The 19,810-nt window shown below is 57.3% G+C and overlaps 1 protein-coding gene across 1 annotated transcript in view; it reads left to right on the top strand.

Annotated features, from left to right (window-relative positions):
• The first annotated feature begins 7,970 nt into the window (after positions 1-7,970).
• The window catches only part of GAS6 (growth arrest specific 6), a 34,203-nt gene continuing 22,363 nt past the window's right edge, over positions 7,971-19,810 (top strand). The window contains 2 exon segments of the mRNA XM_068526612.1: positions 7,971-8,043; positions 8,239-8,405. Of these exon segments, the coding sequence (XP_068382713.1) occupies positions 7,971-8,043; positions 8,239-8,405 (240 nt within the window).

Raw genomic sequence — 19,810 nt, 5'->3', positions numbered from 1 at the left:
GCAAATTCCACAGCACATCGTAAGCGATGGTGTCACAGGGGCGGGCGGCCTCTCGCTGTGGATTCTAAGCACCTGACCAAATTCATCACTGAACCTGGAACTCGTTTTACAGATGCGATAGCCTAAGGGTCTATTCTTGGCTCCCAAACTGAAATTTCAACAAGAATTTGCTTGTTCTCCGTTAAGCATCAAATAAAGAATTGTCCAGCAAGCAGGCCCTTTGTGAGGATGCACGGCCCCCAGGGGGGCACCTGCACGCCCACCCTGCCTGGTGCACTAAGTGGGCTACGACCCCAGGGGGCTTGTGAACCGTGCAGGAATCAGGCCTGTAAACCGTCTTTCCTGTTACCTAGAATCACAGATTTGGCCACTAGTCAGAGCAGATTAAACACTACTTGATAACACACCACACTTTCTGACACCACAATGGCCTCTTCACAGGTAGAATATCACCATCTATGTTAAGAAAAATACCCCAAACTTGGAGGTTCGGCCAGAGAGCATGTGGGTGAGCCCACCCACTGTCACCCTGTCACCTTTCCCAGCCCACCAGGCCGCCTTCTCCATCTGAGCCCAGCAACTTGTGGATTACAAAGTCGGGCTCCAGGGTTACATGTGAACTCAGATCTTTTCGGGCGAAGGGGCACATAATTTCCTCCCACAAGAAAGGATAACTTCAATTTTTTGAAAAACTGATGAACTCATAAAAGTGCTAACAAAAGATCAAGATGAAAAAAAAAAATTAATTACATGGGACTGAGCGAACTGATGAGGATGAGTATAATTTTTGTGACTTTGTTTGAATTAAAAAAAAAAAAATCCCACAAGGACTCAGAGGCAAAGAATATACAAATCAATTTTCACTGCAAAGTAAAGGAGCTGTTACAGTGGAGGATTACTGGACTGAATGTCAATATTATGACATAGTATGAGTGTGTTTCATGTTTGGTAATTGCAATCGTTGTTGCTTTTGTTGTGGTCATCCATTTACAACGCTTGGTGTCAGTCTATTTATCTCTTGTAAAAATAAAATACAGTGTGTGTGTGTGAAAAAATAAAAAAATTAAAAAAAAAAGAAAGGATAACTTCAGAATCTGTATGTGCATTTTAATGATATGTTCTATAGATAGTATACAATTACATATACTAGTGACCTTGAAGGACATTCACCAGTTTTGCATCCAACCCAGCAGCCCCGCGCACACATCCCTCAATGGCTGTGGACACCCAGATCCTTAAAATGCTCTTCGAACCAACTTAACTTTCTGGTTCCCTTGTTAATCAGCTAATAAATATTTGACACTTGTTCATTCTATATCTGCATGAGAGTCAGGTTTTGAAATTTTAAAAACTACACTTTGTCACACCCACAGACAGAAGGACAGACCATCACCTAAGGCAGCTCCGGGCAGTAGCCTGGGGAAGACAGTCCACCGGCTCTGTGGGCCTCAGGAAATGTACCCCAAGCTCATGTGTTGCAGTCTCGGCTGTGCTGAGACGGCCTAACAGGTCTCCCGAGGGCACTGTGACCGTCACCTCTCACCTGGCCTGTCTTTGAAGGTTAAAAACCAACTCTGTGTGTGTTAAAATAGCTGGGTCAACTCCAAAGGCTCCTGCAGCTGCTGTAAATGTTTTGGATCCTCCCCCAAAGGAATATTTCTAGACCTCTTCAAGCTCATGCCGAACCAGGTTTTTTTTCATTAACTAAAGCAAAGCTCATCAGTTCGTTTAAAGGTCAGGGCTCAGACCAGCACTTCTACGAGATAATTTGTTTACATTTCACCCGAGTTCATAATCTCAGATTCAGTTTCTGTCGGCGGGTGGGTGGGTTCAAACCTGAGGCTGCACACGACTCCGCTGTCCTCAGACCGCCTTCCCCATCCCGCTGCGTTAGACCAGCCTCAGAAGGCAGATCAGACCAAGATGCTGGCGCGCCACTCTCACCGCTGCCCTGCAGGGACGCACCGGATCCTGGTCTGCAGAAGGACCGGCCCGGAACCCCACGAGAAGAGCAGCTGGGGGTGACGCGTGCAGCAGGCCCAGGCCTGGTCTCATCAGATCATCGGCGATGGGGAGGAGACGGCTCGGACTCCCATCCTCCCCAGGCCCATCTGCCTGGTCGCTGACACGTGTGCCCCCGTCGCCAAAGAGGGTGAGCCTCAGGGACTTCACAGCTGCCTCGGCGTCATGACTTTCGTCCGTCGTCAGCTGAGCCATAAACGACACAGCAGGCCTCCCGGGCCTGGTAGCCCACCGGGCGCCCGCCCCTGTCTCAGCGGCCCAGGCCAGGGCAGCGGGGGAGCCCTGCTCTCCCTGGAGCGCCTCGGAGGTGACCACCCACCTCCAGCCCCCCCGGGCCCCCTGATGCGCCTGGCTGTGTGCTCACGCACTGCTTTCCCCAGAGAAACCTGAATCTTCTCCTAACTCCTTGTGTGGAATTAAATGAGTCATCTCAGCCTTCAGAGACAGTCTGCCAGGCGAGACGGTCATCGGCATAGTTTTCTAAATGAATAAATTAAGTTATATGACTTTTCAAAGATCCTGATGGCTGTTACAGATAGAAGTCAACCAATAATTCAGCCCAGCAAACAAGCAGCCCTAATCACCTTTGAGACTAGGCCTGTCTGGCCCCAGACATCCGCTCACGCTGTACCACACTCGCTCAGCCTCCCCGATGCCAGGAGAGGCTCTGGGGAAGGTGCTTCGTCCACGTGCAAAGCCTGGTGCCAGCGGAGGGGCCCAGGCTCACCGCTGGCCTGTCCTCTGTCACCTGCTCAGGACTTCCCTTCCGAGCTGCTATAAAAGGCCCTCTCTTTGCAACAGGGCCTGCCCCCTCGGAGGGGCTTGCCGACATTCAATGTTCGTGGACTTGTATCAGTAACACATGCTCGTTGTAAAAGACTGAACAGGTGCAGAGATGCAACAATACAGTAAAAAGGGACCGTCCCCTCCCCCTTCCACAGGCAGCCACTGTCAACAGCGTGTCCCCAGACACCCGTGACAGCCCACGGACCGCGCGGAGGCTGCATCCCGCACAGGCGGGCTCTCAGGCAGCCGTGGATCTGTGGGTGCGTCCGGGGATCTGGGGCAGGAAGCAGAGGTCTGGCAACCATGCATCTCCCACATTCTAGGATGCCACCACCTGCAAGTCCCATTTCCCAGCATGCTGAAAAGTCCTGAAAACTTCGATATTACGGCAAATGGCAACTGAACAGATGGTCAGTATCACACTGAGGTATCGGGAACCACAAAAACAGAGCGGGAGACTGAAGGTGAGAAATTCCCACACGTAGGGGGAGAGGGTCCCGGGGCACCTGCAGTGCTGTCGACTCAGCGGTGATAGACGAGGCTATTTATCCGCAGGCTCTGCTGGACCCTTCGGGGTGCCAGCGCCCAGCCCTGCTCTCGGCCGCCACACGCCTGCCACCGCTGCCATGGCTCCCGGGCCCACCGCCCGGCGTCCTGCGGCCCCTCCTGCCGAGGCCCAGGCCCTCCCCGCCGGCTGCCTCTCACCGGAGGGAAGCCGCCACTGACCCTCCCGGAAGCCAGGCTGACGAGGACCCGGAACAATCCCTTCATGGTTATTTTGCCTCAACTTAAAATCTGCTTGGAGCGTGTTCAGACCTAAAACAAAATTTACTCGGGAGGCTAGTAGATACAAAAAAGACATTTTCTATCAGACTTTGCAAAAGCCCTATCTTTGTCACAATGATAAAGTTAAAAGTCCACCTAGAGCTTTGTGGGGCGATGAGCGGGGATCTGCCCTGACCCCCGAGTCCCACATCTCTTGGCACCAGAGGTCGTGTCTGGCACCGGAGGAGGAGGGGCCCCATCTGAAGGCTGCTGCAGCAAAAGGAGACCAAACCCTGCAAATCGAGTCAGGGTTTCAGGTCTTTAGAATACAGTCTAAGCCAACTTACATAGTTTTCTAACAAACATTTTATCAGCCAGAAGGGAAAAAATGTTCTGAAAAAAAGCTACTGATCTGGAAATTCTAAAAATGTAAACTTTCCTATCGTGGTACGTTTATCTACACCTCTATTACGAAAGTTCTTCTAGATAACGAGCCTCTGTTGCATTCTGTCTGCCCAGCAGCTTTCCCTTTTCGGAGGAGGTGCTGCCCTGCCGGCAGGGCCGCTGAGCAGGCTGTGCAGCCGGGCCGGGTGTACACGTGGCCCCAGCTCCCGGGTGAGAGCGCCGCCCACGCCAGGCCGGCCGGACTCATCCCTGGAATTCCAGCAGGGGGCCTGCAGAAACACGCGTGGAGTCCTCTGGATGCGGGGACAGCACAAGCCTGGAGCAGCTGTGCCATCCCCGCCGCTGCCGGAGGACACGTTTCCTGCGGGAAAGCCAGCGAGTCCCGGCATTGCCGGAGCCCTGAGGTCAGCGCAGGCCTGGACCGATGGGCTCCACGTGCAGCCGCACTGGCCCAGATGGACACACCTCTGAAATCCGCAAGTGTCCCAGCAGTTACCCTGGGAGACGGCCCAGGGCTCACGCTGCGTCCCAAACGCAGGTGCAAAGCATCCGTGCTCTAGCCCGCTACGCTGTCACCCCTGTCTCGGCCCCCAGCCCTGCAGATCAGGGAGCTGACCCCGTCCCAGGCACGGGGCCGTCGTCCAAGAGCCCCAGCCTCTGCATGACTCTCAGCCCCACGAGGTCCCTCCTGTGCTAGGCCTGAGTGTGGGGATGGTTCCGGATTGAACCAATACCTGGTCAGGGGAAGCCCCTCCAGCAACAGACACGCACGACAAAGACAGTGTCCGAAGCCACAGCCATGCTCCCTTCGTGCCTCCACGGAGCCCCCAGTCACCACCTCGTCGCACCGTCCCACCCACCAGGAGGCAGGACCTCTGTGGCGCTACGTCGTAGATTAGGAACCTGGGCATGGAGAAAGGTGACGGCCAAAGGCCACGCTACCCGGGGGCGGTGAACCGCATCTCGGCTCACAGGCCCTTCCCTCCATCTGCTGTGCAACCTCACCGGGCCCAGGACTGGTACCCAGGCCTCAGGCTAGGCTGAAGCTCTACGTTTCAGACAAGGAGGGCTTAACCAGGCTAGGTAGGCAGCCCTGCCTGGACATGGATGTTGCTTCTACAGCAAAGCCCCTAGAGCATTCCACAAAACCACTTACACGTGGACATTTGGCACAAAAACGCTTGTAAGTCACAGGCCGCCAAGGGGCGCCCAACCGGGCAGGGTAGGGGGAGCGACCACCCTGATCTGCCCTGGGCTGAGGTGGGTCCTGGGACCCAGGGCTAAACTGGGAACATCCCTAGAAAACCGGGACAAGTTGGTCCCCCTCCAGGAAGGCCCTGAAGGACTTTTCCACAAAAGAACTTTCACCTCAGTGGGGTCTGACCACCTTGATTCACGGTGGTAAGCAGTGTTTCTCAAACTTTCGGACCATAACCCACAGTAATGAATACATTTTACACCATGATCCAGTGTGTACTCAGAGAAATACAGTGGAAATAAGAACTCCCATCTGATAAAACTCTGCTACCCTCTATCCTGCATCATTAAAACCTGCAGGTTAACAAAATAGTAAGTACCTACCAGTGGGTACAAAACATGGTTTGGAAAAAAAAAAAAACTTCATTAAAATATGACTGGAGGCTTCTGCTTCTGGACAAGACAGAGTCACACGGCCCAGATTCAACTTCCTGTCTGATTTACCAGGCCGAGTCTGAAACAACTAAAAAACCAGACAGAGCTATGAAATGACAGTATTCCAGACAGTGACATCAGGCAACAGAGGAGAGCGACCCTGAGGGACAGGACACACGTGAAGGTGGGCCCTGGCACTTCCCGGCTCCCACCGGGATCTCTCCCGCTGAGGCCGCCTTGGGCGGAGGGGACCCCAGTCTGCTGACTCCCTGGAGAGCATGAGAGGAGACTGCTGCCTGAGAAGGGACTTCTGGGATCTGCGGGGGCCCCTCAGCTCTTCAGCTGAATGATCACAATCTTGGGCAGAGACTCCCAAGGCTGGGAAATGGTTAGAGGGACCAACCCCGCGGTTCTCACGGGCCCAGGAACAGTTGCAGTCTCTTCCGCCAGAGCGGAATCTTACACTCATGGGCTTTGGAGAAACTGTCCAAGGACTCTGCCGTGGAACTTCAGCCCTGAGTTGAAACCATTTCGCTCTGCTTCTGCCCAAAAAGGCTTCAGGCAAAACTCTAGAGATCAAAATAAATATCTGAGATGAAGAATACCCTGGATGGATGAACAGATATGACACTGCAAAAGAAAGCCTAACAATAGAAACTATCAAAATAATGCAGAGGGGAAAAAAAGATGTAAAAATGTAAACAGGAGCATTTAGTGAGAAAATTTTCCCAGAAAGTTTTCTGGGAAAACTTCAAGTAGCTGTATGCAGGGGCCACTGGAGTTCCCAAAAGAGAGGAAAGGTCTGAGAGACATAAAGCAATATTTGAAAAAAAAATGGCCAATTTTTTTTCCAAATTTGATGAAAACTGTAAATTCACAGATCCAAGAAGCTCAGCGATCTCCAACAACAGAAGTGCCACTAATTAATTAAAGATCTGGTGTAAATCCCTACTAAAGAATTTTTCACCCCACCCAGGTTCCTGAAGCCAGTGCTTCTCCTTAAGGAGGACAAGCAGGAAGGTTAATGTGGTCAGTACTCTGTGTGAGCACCTCCGTGTCTGCGGTAGCCTTTGAGTCGCCGGGCGTTGGAATCGCCAGCTGACAGGGGAGGCCCGGGAACTGGTTCAGGCACAGGTGCAGGCGACCTAGCTATTACATTGTTAATTCCCTCTGTAGAGCCTTCTGGAGAACATCCTTTCCCTTGAATTTGACATATTAATGCTCACCACCCCACCTTCAAACCTGCGACCTCAAAGCATCTACCGGCAGCACCGGTTCATCCTCCCACAAGGGAAGCGGGAAGAACAGGTGCGGACTCGGCGCTGAGCCCACCGAGCAAATCGACCGCCCAGCGGGGGGTGGCTGCCCTTTCACCTTCCCCTTGGGGCGCGGTTTCCGGGGCAGGATTCCCCAGGGGGCGGCGCCGGGCCCCTCCCCGCGGTGCCGGGCTCGCTGTCCGCTTCTGTCCCCCGAGTGGTCCGCTATGTTTTGGTTTTGCTTGTTTGTGTGTTTGGGTTTTTTTTGCCTGTGACTTTGCGAAATATTCCGGGACGAGAGACAGAAAGTCCTGGTCTCCGAGAACTAGCAGAACGCTGCTTTCAGCTGAAATATCTACTGGGAACCCTCAAGGTCTCCAATGTCATCACTGTGCAAACAGAGATTACAAATGGACATCACTTAATCTGGCTCTCTGGCCCCCACTGGGACTCGGTTTGACTTCAGTTCATCTTTTCTTTGGTGGGTTTTAAGTCTTGAGAAAATGTGCCCCAGAATGAAGACTCCAAAAAAGGATGCAGTCGATTTGGGGTGGGGTCGGGGTGGGGGGTGGAAAGAGGTTTGAATCCGGTAAATGGTCAAACTGTACCTGTCAGGTTGGACCCATGTGACTTCTTCGTCGCGTTCACGTCCCGATGACAGACACTTAACCGCCGACTGGGGAGAGGCTCCTGCACGAGGGCGGCGGCGGGGCGGCGGGGCGGCGGGGCGGCGGGGCGGCGGGGCGGCGGGGCGGGTCCCCTCCCTCGTCCCGACGACCCGCTTCCCCTCCGGGCTTTGATCTTCCCGGAGAAAACCGGCTCGGCCCGGCGGCGGCGGCGGCCCGCGCGCCCCGCCCGCCCCGCGCGGCCCCGAGGCCGGTCCTGCCCGCGCGCCCCGCCCCCGCCGCCGCCCCCGCCCAGCCCCGCGCGAGCGCCGCGGTGCAGCCGCCGGGATGTGACCTTCAGAGCCGCCCGCACGGGATGACCGGAGCCATCGCCCCGCGGCGCCCGCGCCTCGCCACGGCCCCGCGGGCGCTCTGACCGCGCGCGCCCGGCTGCCGGCCCCGGTCTCAGTCCCGGCCGTCGTCCCCGTCCCCGCCCGCCATGCCGCCCGGGCCCGCCGCCACCCTGGGCACTGCGCTGCTCCTGCTGCTGCTGGCCTCCGAGTCCGCGCACAGTGAGTACCGCGCGGGGCCGCGGCGCGGGCTGGGCCGGGGGACCCGTCCCGACACCCCGCCACCCCGGGGGCGAGGGGAGCCCCGGGGCCCGCGCCCAGACCCGGCCCCGTGCGCCCTGGCCCCGCCGCGCTGACAGCGTGTCCCCGCTCTCTCCCCGCTCCTCCCGCTGCGTCCTCCCGCCCGCGCCCGGGAAGCCGTGATCCTGCGGGCGCGCGAGGCGGCGCAGTTCCTGAGGCCCAGGCAGCGCCGCGCCTACCAGGTCTTCGAGGAGGCCAAGCAGGGCCACCTGGAGAGGGAGTGCATCGAGGAGCTGTGCAGCCAGGAGGAGGCCCGGGAAGTGTTCGAGAACGACCCCGAGACGGTGAGCGCGCGGGGCGGGGAGGTGTGCGCCCGGCGCCTGGGGCCGCGAGGTGGAGCGTCAGGGCAGCCGGGTCCCCTCGAGCGCCGTCCCTGCGGCGCCGCATTTCCGGGGACACCGTCCGTGCGCGCACGGGTGGGAGCCCCGGCGTCTGCGGCAAGTCCTTCAGCTGCGGGGCACACCCAGACCCTTATCAGGGGGGCGGTCGGCGCGGCGGAAGGGCAGGGTCTTAGGTGCCGGGACCCGGGCCCACCCTCAAGCCTCCTCCTTCCGAGCCCCAGTTCTGCTGGTGACGCCAGGTGCCGCCTTAGCTGGAGGGGGGTGGCGGATGTCGGCGGGGGGGTCCTGCGGACGCCCTGCAGTCGTCTTCCCTTGGCAAGCCTGTGAAAGCAGCCGCTTTGAAAGAACCCTGCAGTAATATGACAGCTCAACCGGGATGCAGCAGGGTCCGTTTTAAAATGTAAAAGAAATAAATGGTTTAAAAACCAGATCAGTTTCCTACCTCCCCGCCCCCTTAGCTAGACTGGAGGTGGCGGGGGAGCTGCTGGCAGCGCCCTGATCCGCATCAGGAGGGATGGAGCATTAGTTTCAAAGGCGTGAGGGCTGGAATTGCTGGCAGCAGCGGGTCCCACGGCAGGAGGACAGGAGTAGAGCTGGAACACGTAGGGGGAGGGGTCGGGGGCGGTCCGAGTGGACAGCAGGGTCGGGCCCAGGTCCCGCCGCCGGTGCGCAGCCCCTGCAGAAAGGTGCGCTCGCCGAAGCAGCTGGTGACTTCAGGAGCCCGACGGGCTGGCTCAGGACAGATTTCTATTAATAACGTCCTCGGAGAACGTGGGGTGGCCGGGCAGCCGACCGCAGGGAGCAGCCCCCGCGTGGCCTCCGCGGCAGCGCAGGCGCTGTGCCATCTTCGGGGAGGGGAGAGGTGGTGGCGGTGCCCTGGGGGACCTGGTGTGCGTCTGTCTTTGGGAAGTAGGACTGATGGAGACGGGGTGGGCTTATACTGCGTCGCTTCACACCGCGAGGTCAGGGTGATTTCACAGCTGTTTTTGGTTCTACGGGAATTTTTCTTTTAAAGGATTCTTCTGGGATGAAATAAATGTCTCGTGTAATAAACAAATGGCTGTGAGGCCCGTGGGCTTTTACTTTGACTCCCGTTTCTGACCGGTTGGTTTGAACATCCCTTCAGTCCCCTTTCCGAAACAAGCTTTACAGTGATGGCCCAGCTGTGCCTTCCTTCCCTCTGGCCCAGCCCGCGGGGGCGGTGGCCGAGCTGTGACAGGTGCTTCTGCCGTGACTCTGCCCTCAGTGTCCGTAGCAACGCGGTTTATCCCCGTCGTAAGGAGCAGTTTTGCCACCGGTCCCTTCTGGCCTGTTTTCCCGTTTCTTTAACGATGAGTCCTGGTCACCCAGAGGAGCTGGCACCTGTGGAGGATTCCTGAAGGTCCCACGGTGGGCTGTGTCCCTGCCCTGCTGCGGGATTGTGTGCCGGCTGCAGTCCCGTCAGCCCCAGGCCCAGCCTGGAGCGCTGGCTTGTACAGAGTGTGGGACGGGCTTGCGGGTGACAAGACTTGAGGGCAACAAGGCCACCACCCACGGCAGCCTGCCCCTGCTCTGCCCCAGCCCCTGCTTTCCAGGATGGAAAGTCCTTGGGCCTGGACACACTGTACACTAATCGCTGTGCCACCCTTCCCAGGGCCATCCCCCCCTCTGACTTTAACTGCTTTTATGTTTTAATTATAACTTTGTCTACAATGGATGAAATGAAGACAAGACAAGGAAAGCAGTGCTCACAGCCCAGGACTTTAATGAGACCGCCATGTCTGTGCAGGGACTTTGTACTTCCTACGGCGTCCTGACTTCCCTCCCTGCCGAGGTGGAGTTGCTGTGACACTGGGGGCATCCTCTCTCACATCCACCCCCTCTACCCCATCGGGAATTTGTGAACTCCTTTCATATCAAAGCCATCTGTAATTTTCCAGAATTCTATCCTCCTTTCTGACCCCCATCCCCAAATCATAATCACATCTTTCCCTTTATTTACCAGCTTCCCAGGGTGGACCGGCTCCTTTTGTGCCTTCCCTTGCAGTCAATGCAAAAACCCCTCATTTCAACGCGCACCTTGCATGCTGTGTAGACCGCTGTGCAGGCTGCTTGCTCTCTGTCTGGGTCTGGCCCTTGGTTTGTTGTCCTTTTCCTCAAGAGGTGGTGTGGAAGGCCGGGAGGAGCCCAGCTAGGGTCGTGGCTCGAGGTTGGTGATTAGGGGGCTCCTGCATGTCGGCCCTGCTCTGGTCGACCAGGTGCCCCTCCAGGTGTCCACACCCTCCTTTCCCTCACTTTGGGGAGGTCTCAGATTCCAGGGACCTGGGATCCCTGGGAAACCCTCCAGACACAACTCACTGCTAATACACCTTTGGAGAAACAACGCTTTTGAATGAGGCCGTCCTATGACATTACCAGTGGGTCCCTCTGCCCCACACAGTTTGGGGCTCTCTTGAGAAACATCAATTCCTCGCCTTCAAAAGTTGTTCCTTGTGAGTGTTTGCGGGGGTGACCCAGGATGAGCGCCCTGACCTCAGTTCAAAAAGTCACCAGGACCTGCTTCTGTGACCGTCACGGGACCTCCCGCCGGCGTCCTGATGTGTGACAGGAGAGGCTGCAGAATCAGCACCCACCGGGCTGTGATCCGCTCGCCCGCTCAAGGGGGTGCTTGTAGGAAAAGCCAGGCCTTACCTGCCAGGGTCACCTCTGGGGCTGGCCTGTCCTCTGTGTGTCTGGCCGTTGCAGCCACACACACCTGGTGGAGAGGGGAGGCCGCGCTGCCTTCCCCGTTCAGTGCCTGGGGCTCTGGGGGCCGGGGAGCGCGGAGGGCTGGGGCACCTGGAGCCGGCCCTCTGGGCGGCAAGCCGCTCCTGGAATCCGGAGGCTGTGCCCTCTGTGCTGGGTGTGTTCTAGGCTCTTCCTGCCAGGGCGGGGTGTTCCACCCTGGGCCGGCTTCCTCTTTGGGGATGGAGGCGCCTGACGTTAGAGCTCTCCTTTGAGCAGGTAGCTGTGGGCACCTTCCCGATTCCTGGGGTTAAGGGAGCCTGGGGGCCTTCCTGATGCAGGTGTCGCCTGCTTCCCTCCTGCTGACACGGTCTCCTCCACATTCTTTCGGGCCGCGGGGGAGTGTCCCCGCCCTGCCCTGCCCCCAGAGCCCGAGATTAGAGTCCCTCCTTATCTTGTTTTCCTTTCACATTGTTACCCTCTCTTCCTGGCATTTCCCTCGTTCTGGCATCTTGTCCAGAGGGCTCTGGGTGCCAGGCCCCCAGGCACCCCTGCTGGGTCCCCTGAGCTCTCCCAGAAGCTCCCCAGGCCAGTGCAGCGGTCACCTTCCCGCTTAAGTCCTTGAAGGCCAGTGGCTTCCAGACACCGATGCCATCGCCCTTGGCCTCCAGAAAGGATTCTGGACGAAAGACTTACCCAGCCCGACGTGCGGCCCGGCATGGTTCACCACCTCCCAGCACCAGTGCCGCCCGAAGCCTGCGGGTCGGGAGGAATCCCAGGTCCTGGGCCTTGACCCCATCACCTTGGTTAGTTTGAGATGCAAACAACAATATTCACAGTGTTCGCAGCTCGGCCGGCATCCCACTCCCAGGGCCCCTCTGCCTCCTGTGCAGCCCAAGCCTGACCTCTGACCTCGCGTGTTCACCCCGCACCCCGTGTCTCTCTCCGTCTCTGTCTGTCTCTGTCTCTCTCCCCCCACCCCACCCCCGCTCTCTCAGACATGGGGGCCCAGTGGCGGTGATAGTTCCCTACCCAGGAGGGTTTTCGGGGTGCAGTCATTTTCAGAGCCCTGCAGGGCTGCCGCCTTGTCTTGAACGGCGTCTGCCCTCCAGGGACACCTGTCTCCTGAGACCCCAGAGTCTCTGGGGACAGCTTGGGAAGGGGCACCCCCGAGGGAGGTGGAAGCCCCTCCCTCAAGTCTCCCCTGTTGGGGTGGCCTAAGGGGTCTCAGGGGGCCCAGCAGGAGGGGGAAGGGGGCCTTCGTCACCCCCAGTGACCTCCAGGACAGCCTCGGGTCCCCTGCCCCCCACGCCTGGACAGCAGCCCCTAACACTCCCTCGGGCGCTCGGACACACACCCGCACACGCCCCGCTCCTCCGTGCCACTCCGGGGTCCGTCGACGAGTGTGACCAGGCACCGCCCTGTGCAGACGCAGCCCCAGCTCCCGTCCGCCTGGGCGGCCCCTGCCCCCGGGGCTGCCCAGGCCTCCCCACTGGGCCCCGTCCCTCCAGGGCTTCCTCCCCTGGAGGCCCAAGGAGGCTGGCAGGGCAGGGTCTCCGAGTCGTCACGTTTTCTCCAGAGCTGGCTCCGTGCGGCTCAGAGGCCTGCGGACGGACGGCTGGTTAGACGGGCGGCATTCAGGACCCCAGAGCAGGGCCTGCCGCCCCCCGGGTGGCCTTGAGGGAGAGGCAGGCTCTGTCTGGCCCCCCTTTGCTGCCCCTGTGCCCACAGACGTGCTTGTTTTAGTCCCGGGGGTCTGCCCGGCCCGGAGCTGGGCCCTGCAGTGTCACGACAGGGCAGCCCCTAAACGACACCTCGTCCCAGCCTGCGGGCTTAACGTCTGTGGAAAACCAATTAAAGACATTTTGAAAGTCACCACAGGTCTGCCTATGGGACTTAAGAAGAAAACACCCTTTAAGAAGCTGATGCTTCTGGCCTGTTTCTCGAGATTCTGAGGCGCTGGGCCGGGACATCGCAAACCCAGCCAGGCTGTTACTTTACTCTGGCTGCTCTGGCAGGGGTCCGGTGTCTTCGTGCTGCATTTCCTGTGGTCAGAGGTGGGAGCTGCTTCTGTGATGCAGACTTTGCTGTGGTTTGAGGGTTAATATTTGATGTTGGGAATACTCTGCCCCTTCGGTGGTTATTTTAGTCCAGTGATTTCATTGCAGTCCTGGTGCGTACACCTGTAAATTTTGACCCTGAGAGAGTGCAGTTTATTAAGTTTTAAAGTAATTTTTAAGGAGGTGTTGGAAGTGGACGAAGTTCTTTATCTGCTTCTGAGAAAGGCACTTTGCACCAATTAAAAACACGTCATTCCAAGGAGGTAGTGATGTGTTACCATCATACTTGTTATTTTCTTGGACTTTTTTTTTTTTTTCCAAATTCGAGGTGAAATTTGTTTCCTTCCAGTTAGTGCCCATGATGATAAAATACATTCTTTTCCACATCTGTCCCCAAACCCTGCCATCTAAACCCAGTTCTCTGAGGACCTCTTCTTGGAACGCTGTGCCCTGTGGAAATCCCACAGCTGGGCTGGGCCAGCTCCCAGGGCGTCCGGGAAGGTCACCGCTGCAGCCACGGGGCCGGAGGCCAGGCTGGGGCCTCCTGCCCAGCACGCGGCATGCCTGGCGGCCACAGGTACAGCCCCCAGGAGCCTCTGGTTTGGACACACGTTTCTTTAGTGCGACGCTTCAGGTTGAGATGGAAAACGTGTTAGGAGGTGGCTGTTGGCAGTTGTCGGGGGCAGGGCACCTTCTCCGGTGGGGTGTGGCAAACCCTGACCCCTGACCCCTGACCCAGGTCTGCCCCCACCACATGCATCCTCTGCGTCTCTCCTCGTTCACAGCAGCCCATCCTGTGCTGCTCAGAATTGAAGGCTCACGTGTGCGGGGCCATGGTTCCGCAGGGACCCGAAAGGTGCCGAGGTGCCCTTCCATCCCCTTCCAGATGCCAGGAACAGACAGGAGCTGTGCAGTCACAGAATCTGTCACGGGATCGCAGAATGCTGCCCCGGGCGAGAGTCTGAGCCATCCCGTGGAGGCGCCCCTGAGCTGCGGCCCAGGAGTTGACCGACTCAAGGGAGTCAGGTCATCAGTGGGAGGACCAGAGGGAACTCAGGGCTGACCCGTGAGCCCAAGTGACTGAGGCCTCCAGGGCGAGCCTGGGTCCCGTCTGCACAGCCCGCTCTCAGGGCCTCCTGGACACACTGCCTTTGTGCAAAGGCTGTGTTGGAGCTGCGCTGTTTGCCCTGATAACTTGTCACCCTTCACTCTGTCCAGCGTTTTATTTGGGGGTTTTGCATGATGGGAAAACACATCATTTTGTTTTTCCCGAACTAACGTAAGCAGGGAAGCGTAACACTGCGTTTCTGACCTGGCTGACCTGACCGTGCCATCCCCGCCTGCCCGTCCCACCCGCAGCACGAGTCCTCTGAAGCCCAGCCCGTGTGGGTCCCGCGAAGGGACGGGTGGTCGCCAGCTCCTCCCTGATCCCCGGGCGAGGCTCCTCTTTCCTCTTCTCTTCTCTCCTACTCACTCTCTCTGGCTTCGCACCTCCTTCCCCTCTCCTGTCGGTGCGGCCTCTCAGCCTTGGGACAAAGCCTGCGGCCCCCGCTCCCCCTCCCCCCAGCACGCGCCCAGCGGCCTCCATGGAGCGGAGCGTCTCTGGTGCTACCACTTCTGCCTCCTCGGGGCCCTCCCAGGACAGGCCGACATTCCGTCCCACCTGCTGGGCCTCGGTCCCCATTCACACTGCCAAGCAGCCGCGTACGGTCTCTCCCTGTGGCTTTGGGATGACGCCTGAGCCCCCAGCCAGGCTGCCCACCAAGCCCCCTCCTGGCGCTGGAGACCACGAGGGCCGTGTCCCTGCCCAGAGCCCCCTGGTTCCCACGGGCTCCCGCTCTACCCCTTTGCTCCACAAGCTCCTGGGGGACACACTCTACTCGCTGGCTCCCTGCTAGGGGCTGGCATCCCGCTAGGGGCTGGCATCCCGCTAGGGGCTGGTGGGCATGGCTTTGTGGGCGGTAGGCAGACAGCATTGTCCCTCCGCTGGTCCTGCGCTGCCTGAGCTCCGCAAGGCCAGCTGCCACGTGTCGGCAGGGACAGGTCGGTGGGGACAGGAGCGTCCCTGCCTGACTCCAGGGAAGATGTGTCGTTTCTTCACTGCTGTAACACTTCAGCAGAAACTTACCCTGCTGGAGGCCCCAGTAGGGAACCCACGCCTGCCTTTTCCAGCTTCTGGAGGCGCCGCATCCCTGGCTGGGGCCCCTCCTCCATCCTCCTGGCCGGCAGGTCGGTGTTCTTTCTACGTTGCCATTTCTGGATCTGTTGCTGCCTTGCTCTTCCGTGTTTGCACACCCTGGGGTCCCCTGAGCCCCCGATGGCCCAGGGGAATCACCTCCTCCCAAGGTCAGCCGATCAGTAACCTCACTGACCTTCGCTGTGGAGCCCGCCATATTCACAGCTGCCGGGAGGAGGACCTGCACGCCTTTGGGGTCATTGTTGTGCCACCACGAGGGTGTAGGAGGGACTTAGCATGGGGTCTGGTGCTTAGAAATCCCTCAGTGCAGCATAACCGTGGTTTGAATAAAGTTTTGCTGGTTCACCTTCGTGAATCACATTTCCCAGAGAGAACGTGGCAGGCCTGGCAGGGAAGGCGTAGCGCCTGGTGAGGCCTAGTACCCGGTGAGACATAGCACCCGGTGAGGCCTAGTACCCGGTGAGGCCTAGTACCCGGTGAGGCCTAGCACGTGCTGAGGCTCAGTAGTACCCAGCGTGGCTTAGTTGTTTCCTCTCCTGCCTGTGGGCACCCCAGCCACTAAGTGAGCAGCACCGCTGCATTTGGCCTTGAGAACGAAGGGGTTTCCGAGCAAAGCTGTGGGTGATCAGCCGGTGCTGTGAAGGTGAGAGCCCAGCAGCCCCAAGAAGCCTCCGCCAGGAGAGCACGTTAGACGGGAAGAAAGGCCACTTCGCGTGACCCACTGAAAACTGATCAGATTACACAGTGAGTGTACCAATCAATCTTGAGGAATGAAACCGTAAATTATAAAAACAAATTTATTCCATTTCATGCTTTATAAAATTGGATTATAAATGTAATTAGGCACTAAATTTTCAGAACAAAGAAAGATTGAAGTTAAGATTTTGGGGAGAGGCAGGGCATATTTTTTCGAAATAATAATGATTTTTAGAAAGCCTACATTCTCCTTACCATAAATGGAGACATTTTTGCAAAAAGTGTTTGGCAACTTCATCCATAGTCCCGTGAGCCTTTGTTAATCCTAGATAATCAAGTTATTCTGTCTTGAAGCAGTCATTCTATGATACTTGCAAACTTTCTCTTCTGTCGTTGTTAACTGGCCTAAACCCTGATTTATCAGTGCCTTTGCATTGGTTATTTCCCAAAACATTCTCACTGACTCATGAAATCTTGACTCGTGGTAGATTTATAATTTTACTTTGCAGGTCATTACAAATCTGAAAATTGCACTCATTTTTCAAATTCAGCTAGCCTGGTATTTTTGCCTCATAAATTTGGAAAATGCAAACAACAGTGGTTTAAACAAGACAGTTTTATTTATCTCTCATGTAAAAGGTGGGAGGCAGGCTGCCCAGGGCTGCTCAGTGGTGGGGGCCCAGGGACTTCCATGACCTATTTGTGCTCCACTGTACTGGTGCATGGCCTTTGTCTTCCAGGCCTCCTCACACACTGGGCAAAATGCTGGAGTACCAGCCATCACATCTACATTCCAGCAAGGAGGCCAGAGAACCAAAGCACTCCACTCTCTTTACTCAGTTTCTCTCTCTGTGTGTATCTCATTGGCCAGAATTTAGTCACATGGCCACTCCTAGTTTCAAGGGAAGCTGGGAAGTGTAGTCCTGTAGCTGGGTGCATTGCAGCTCTAACTAAATCCAGAGTTCTGTTACTGAGGCTGAAGGGAGGATTGCAGATGCTGGATGGCAACTACAAATCTCTGCTGTGGGGGAGAGGTGTTTGGAAGCAAACCTGTTTTACGAGGTTCATTTCCAAGAGTATTTTCATGCCTGGCAGGAGACACTGTACTTAGCCACGTCAGAGAGTTTTTGCACAACACGCCTCTCACATGGGTCTTTTTAGCTGCACTCATACAACCTGTGCTTGGAGGGACCAGCCCCCCTCTGCTGCCCTGGTTCTTGCCCGACACTGGGCCTCGGCAGTCACCCGGCCACCTGAGCCTGTCAGCCTGCAGCTGAGTGGTGAGCGGAAGCTGCCACCCCCTGCCTTGGGGCCCCGCTGACCCTGGCGGGGTGGGAGGGAGTGCCCGGGGCCTGTGTGCACGTGCTCCGCCAGCAGCTGGGGTGCAGCGGGTGCCCAGAGCAGGTGGGAAGCACGTGCAGAGGGATGTGCCGTGGGCAGGTGCAGGTTGCAGGAAAGCGCTCAGTAAGGGAGGGGCCAGTGGTAAGGGGACCAGGGTCTCCATGCCCCCGAGAGCCGCTGCTGCCTGTACCAGGGCCCTGAGCATCCAGAACAGCGCGTATCATCCTAAAACTGATGTGAAGAGGACCCGGAGAGCTGGGCTTCCCATTGGGCCTAGCCACTGTCGAGGGCCCCCCCGCTCGGGCCCCTGTCCCTGTCACATGGGTGCAGGTTGGGTGGGAGGGGACAGCCATGGGGATGGAGGGGGTACGTGCAGCCGAGGGAACCACACACACAGATGTGCAGAGCTGCAGCAGGGCCCCAGGGTCAGGGCCGGGGCTGATCCCAGCGTCACCCCTGCCACTGGGTGGTCATACCCAGGACTTTGTTCCAGGACCTCCCTGCAACGTGCACTTCAGTGTCTGAGGAAGTAGAGGACCCAGGGCCCTCGCAGGGTGTCTCTGGGGACTGCCCCCCTTGCAGGGTCCACCCTGGGTTCTCTGGGTGGAGCAGGAACTGGGGGATCCCAGAGGTCCGTGTCCTGAGAAGTGGTGTCCGTGTTTCCTTCAGTCTTGTGGAGTCTTTTGCACCTGGTTTGGAGAATCTTAAGAGCTGAATTTGGGAGAAAGGAAGGAAAAAAGGGTTTTGTATGAACCGTGCTAGAACACGTGGGGAGCCACGTAACGCCAGCCCCAGGGGTTAGGAGCCCTTCCGGGTCCCCGGGCAGGACCAGTGGAGCCTGGGCACCCACCTGCAGGAAGGCGTCTTCAGGGGCCGCTGTGAGCTTCATGCTCTTAGGAAGCCGAAGCCTCAGCAAGGGCAGTTCAGGCTGCCGTGACCTTGACAGTCTCCTGCCAGAAGACAGATTTGCTAGCAAGGCTGTGGCCAAAGGATTGGTCAACCCTCCTGACTGTTCCCCAGGGAAAACACCTTCTACACGTTTCATGTCAGTAAGCAAAGCTGTCCTGACACCCAAGTCCCAGCTTACTTTGTCAAAGAGTAGAGATTTTTGGAAACAACTTAGGGCAGTTATGTATTAAAGGAAGTAATAAATTCTCAGTCTACTGTTTGAGAAGTAACCACATTGAGGTAGTGTGATGTGTGACTCCTGTCATGTTGTGCAATCCAGGTAAAAGTCCCAGACATTCCACGACAAAAAGATTCATGCACCACCGACACTGGTGTGTCTCCAAGGCAGCGTCCACGCTGGTCAGCAGGGCCGGGAGCAGGTGTCCCCTGGCCCATCTATGCGCGGGGCCAGGAAGTGAGGCCATCGGGTGAACAGTGGGACAGCATCAGGGCTGGATTCCCGTGCCTCACCTGGTCCCCACAGGGACGTGGCCGGCCTCTGAGGAGCTCAGGGGTAAAGCAGATTTGCTCTCCTTTCCTGTTTGGGGGGCAGATCACAAGGAGCAGAGACAGAGGAGGGGGCTCACAGGGAAGTCTTCCCTGTAGCTACAGAACACATGCAGCCTCACTGTAGACCCAGGTGGACCCAGCTGCCCTTGGGCTCAGCTCCTTGAAGGAGCTTCGGGCCACACGTCCCCATGTTTGCAAACCTGCGGGGAGCAGGGCGGCACGGAGGGCTGAGGAGCCTGACTTTTCACAACAGTAGGGCTCAGTATTAAAACATATTACACGTTACTATTAACTAGTCACGATTTTGAAGAATAGAATCTGCCTTTCCGGAAGGCTGCAGTGTGTAAACGTGTGTGTGATCGGGTACTTGCCCCGCAGTTCTTCATCATGTTCAACCCTAGTCTAATCCTTGGCTTCCTAAGCCTGAGCGGGCATTTCCTGCGTCCATCCTGAATGTTCTATTTCAGAACCAAATCCCCTCCCTTTGTGGCAAAGCCCAGTGGCCTCTGTACTCCCTCTAACCCCGAAAGACCACAACCCCCGGGACCCTGAGAATTCTCGTCACAGGGCCCCAGACTTGTCTATCTCTCTGTCCCCAGTGCCAGCAGGTGTGGGACTGAAAGCAGGAGAAAGAAACGCAGCCAGGCTTGTCGGGGGCCTGGGAGCGGAGAGGAGGGCAGTCCCCTCCCGCCTGCCTCTTTGTCACACTTGCATGAATGTCACCTTCGCAAGTGTTGCATGAGTCCCAAACTTGCTCTGATCCTTACTTTTCTTTTAAAGAAGTTGAGTTTTACAAGAAGCATCTTTACCAGAACGTTCCTTTATAAAAGCACATCTGAACGCGTCTTCGCGTGCCGCCGCGGCCAGGCACGAGCGGAGGGGCCAGTGAGGTG

This window comes from Eschrichtius robustus, chromosome 18, assembly GCF_028021215.1.
Source record: "Eschrichtius robustus isolate mEscRob2 chromosome 18, mEscRob2.pri, whole genome shotgun sequence".
Lineage (NCBI taxonomy): Eukaryota > Metazoa > Chordata > Mammalia > Artiodactyla > Eschrichtiidae > Eschrichtius > Eschrichtius robustus.
The sequence above is the reverse complement of the archived record's forward strand: the minus strand, read 5'-3'. Positions and strand labels throughout refer to the sequence as shown.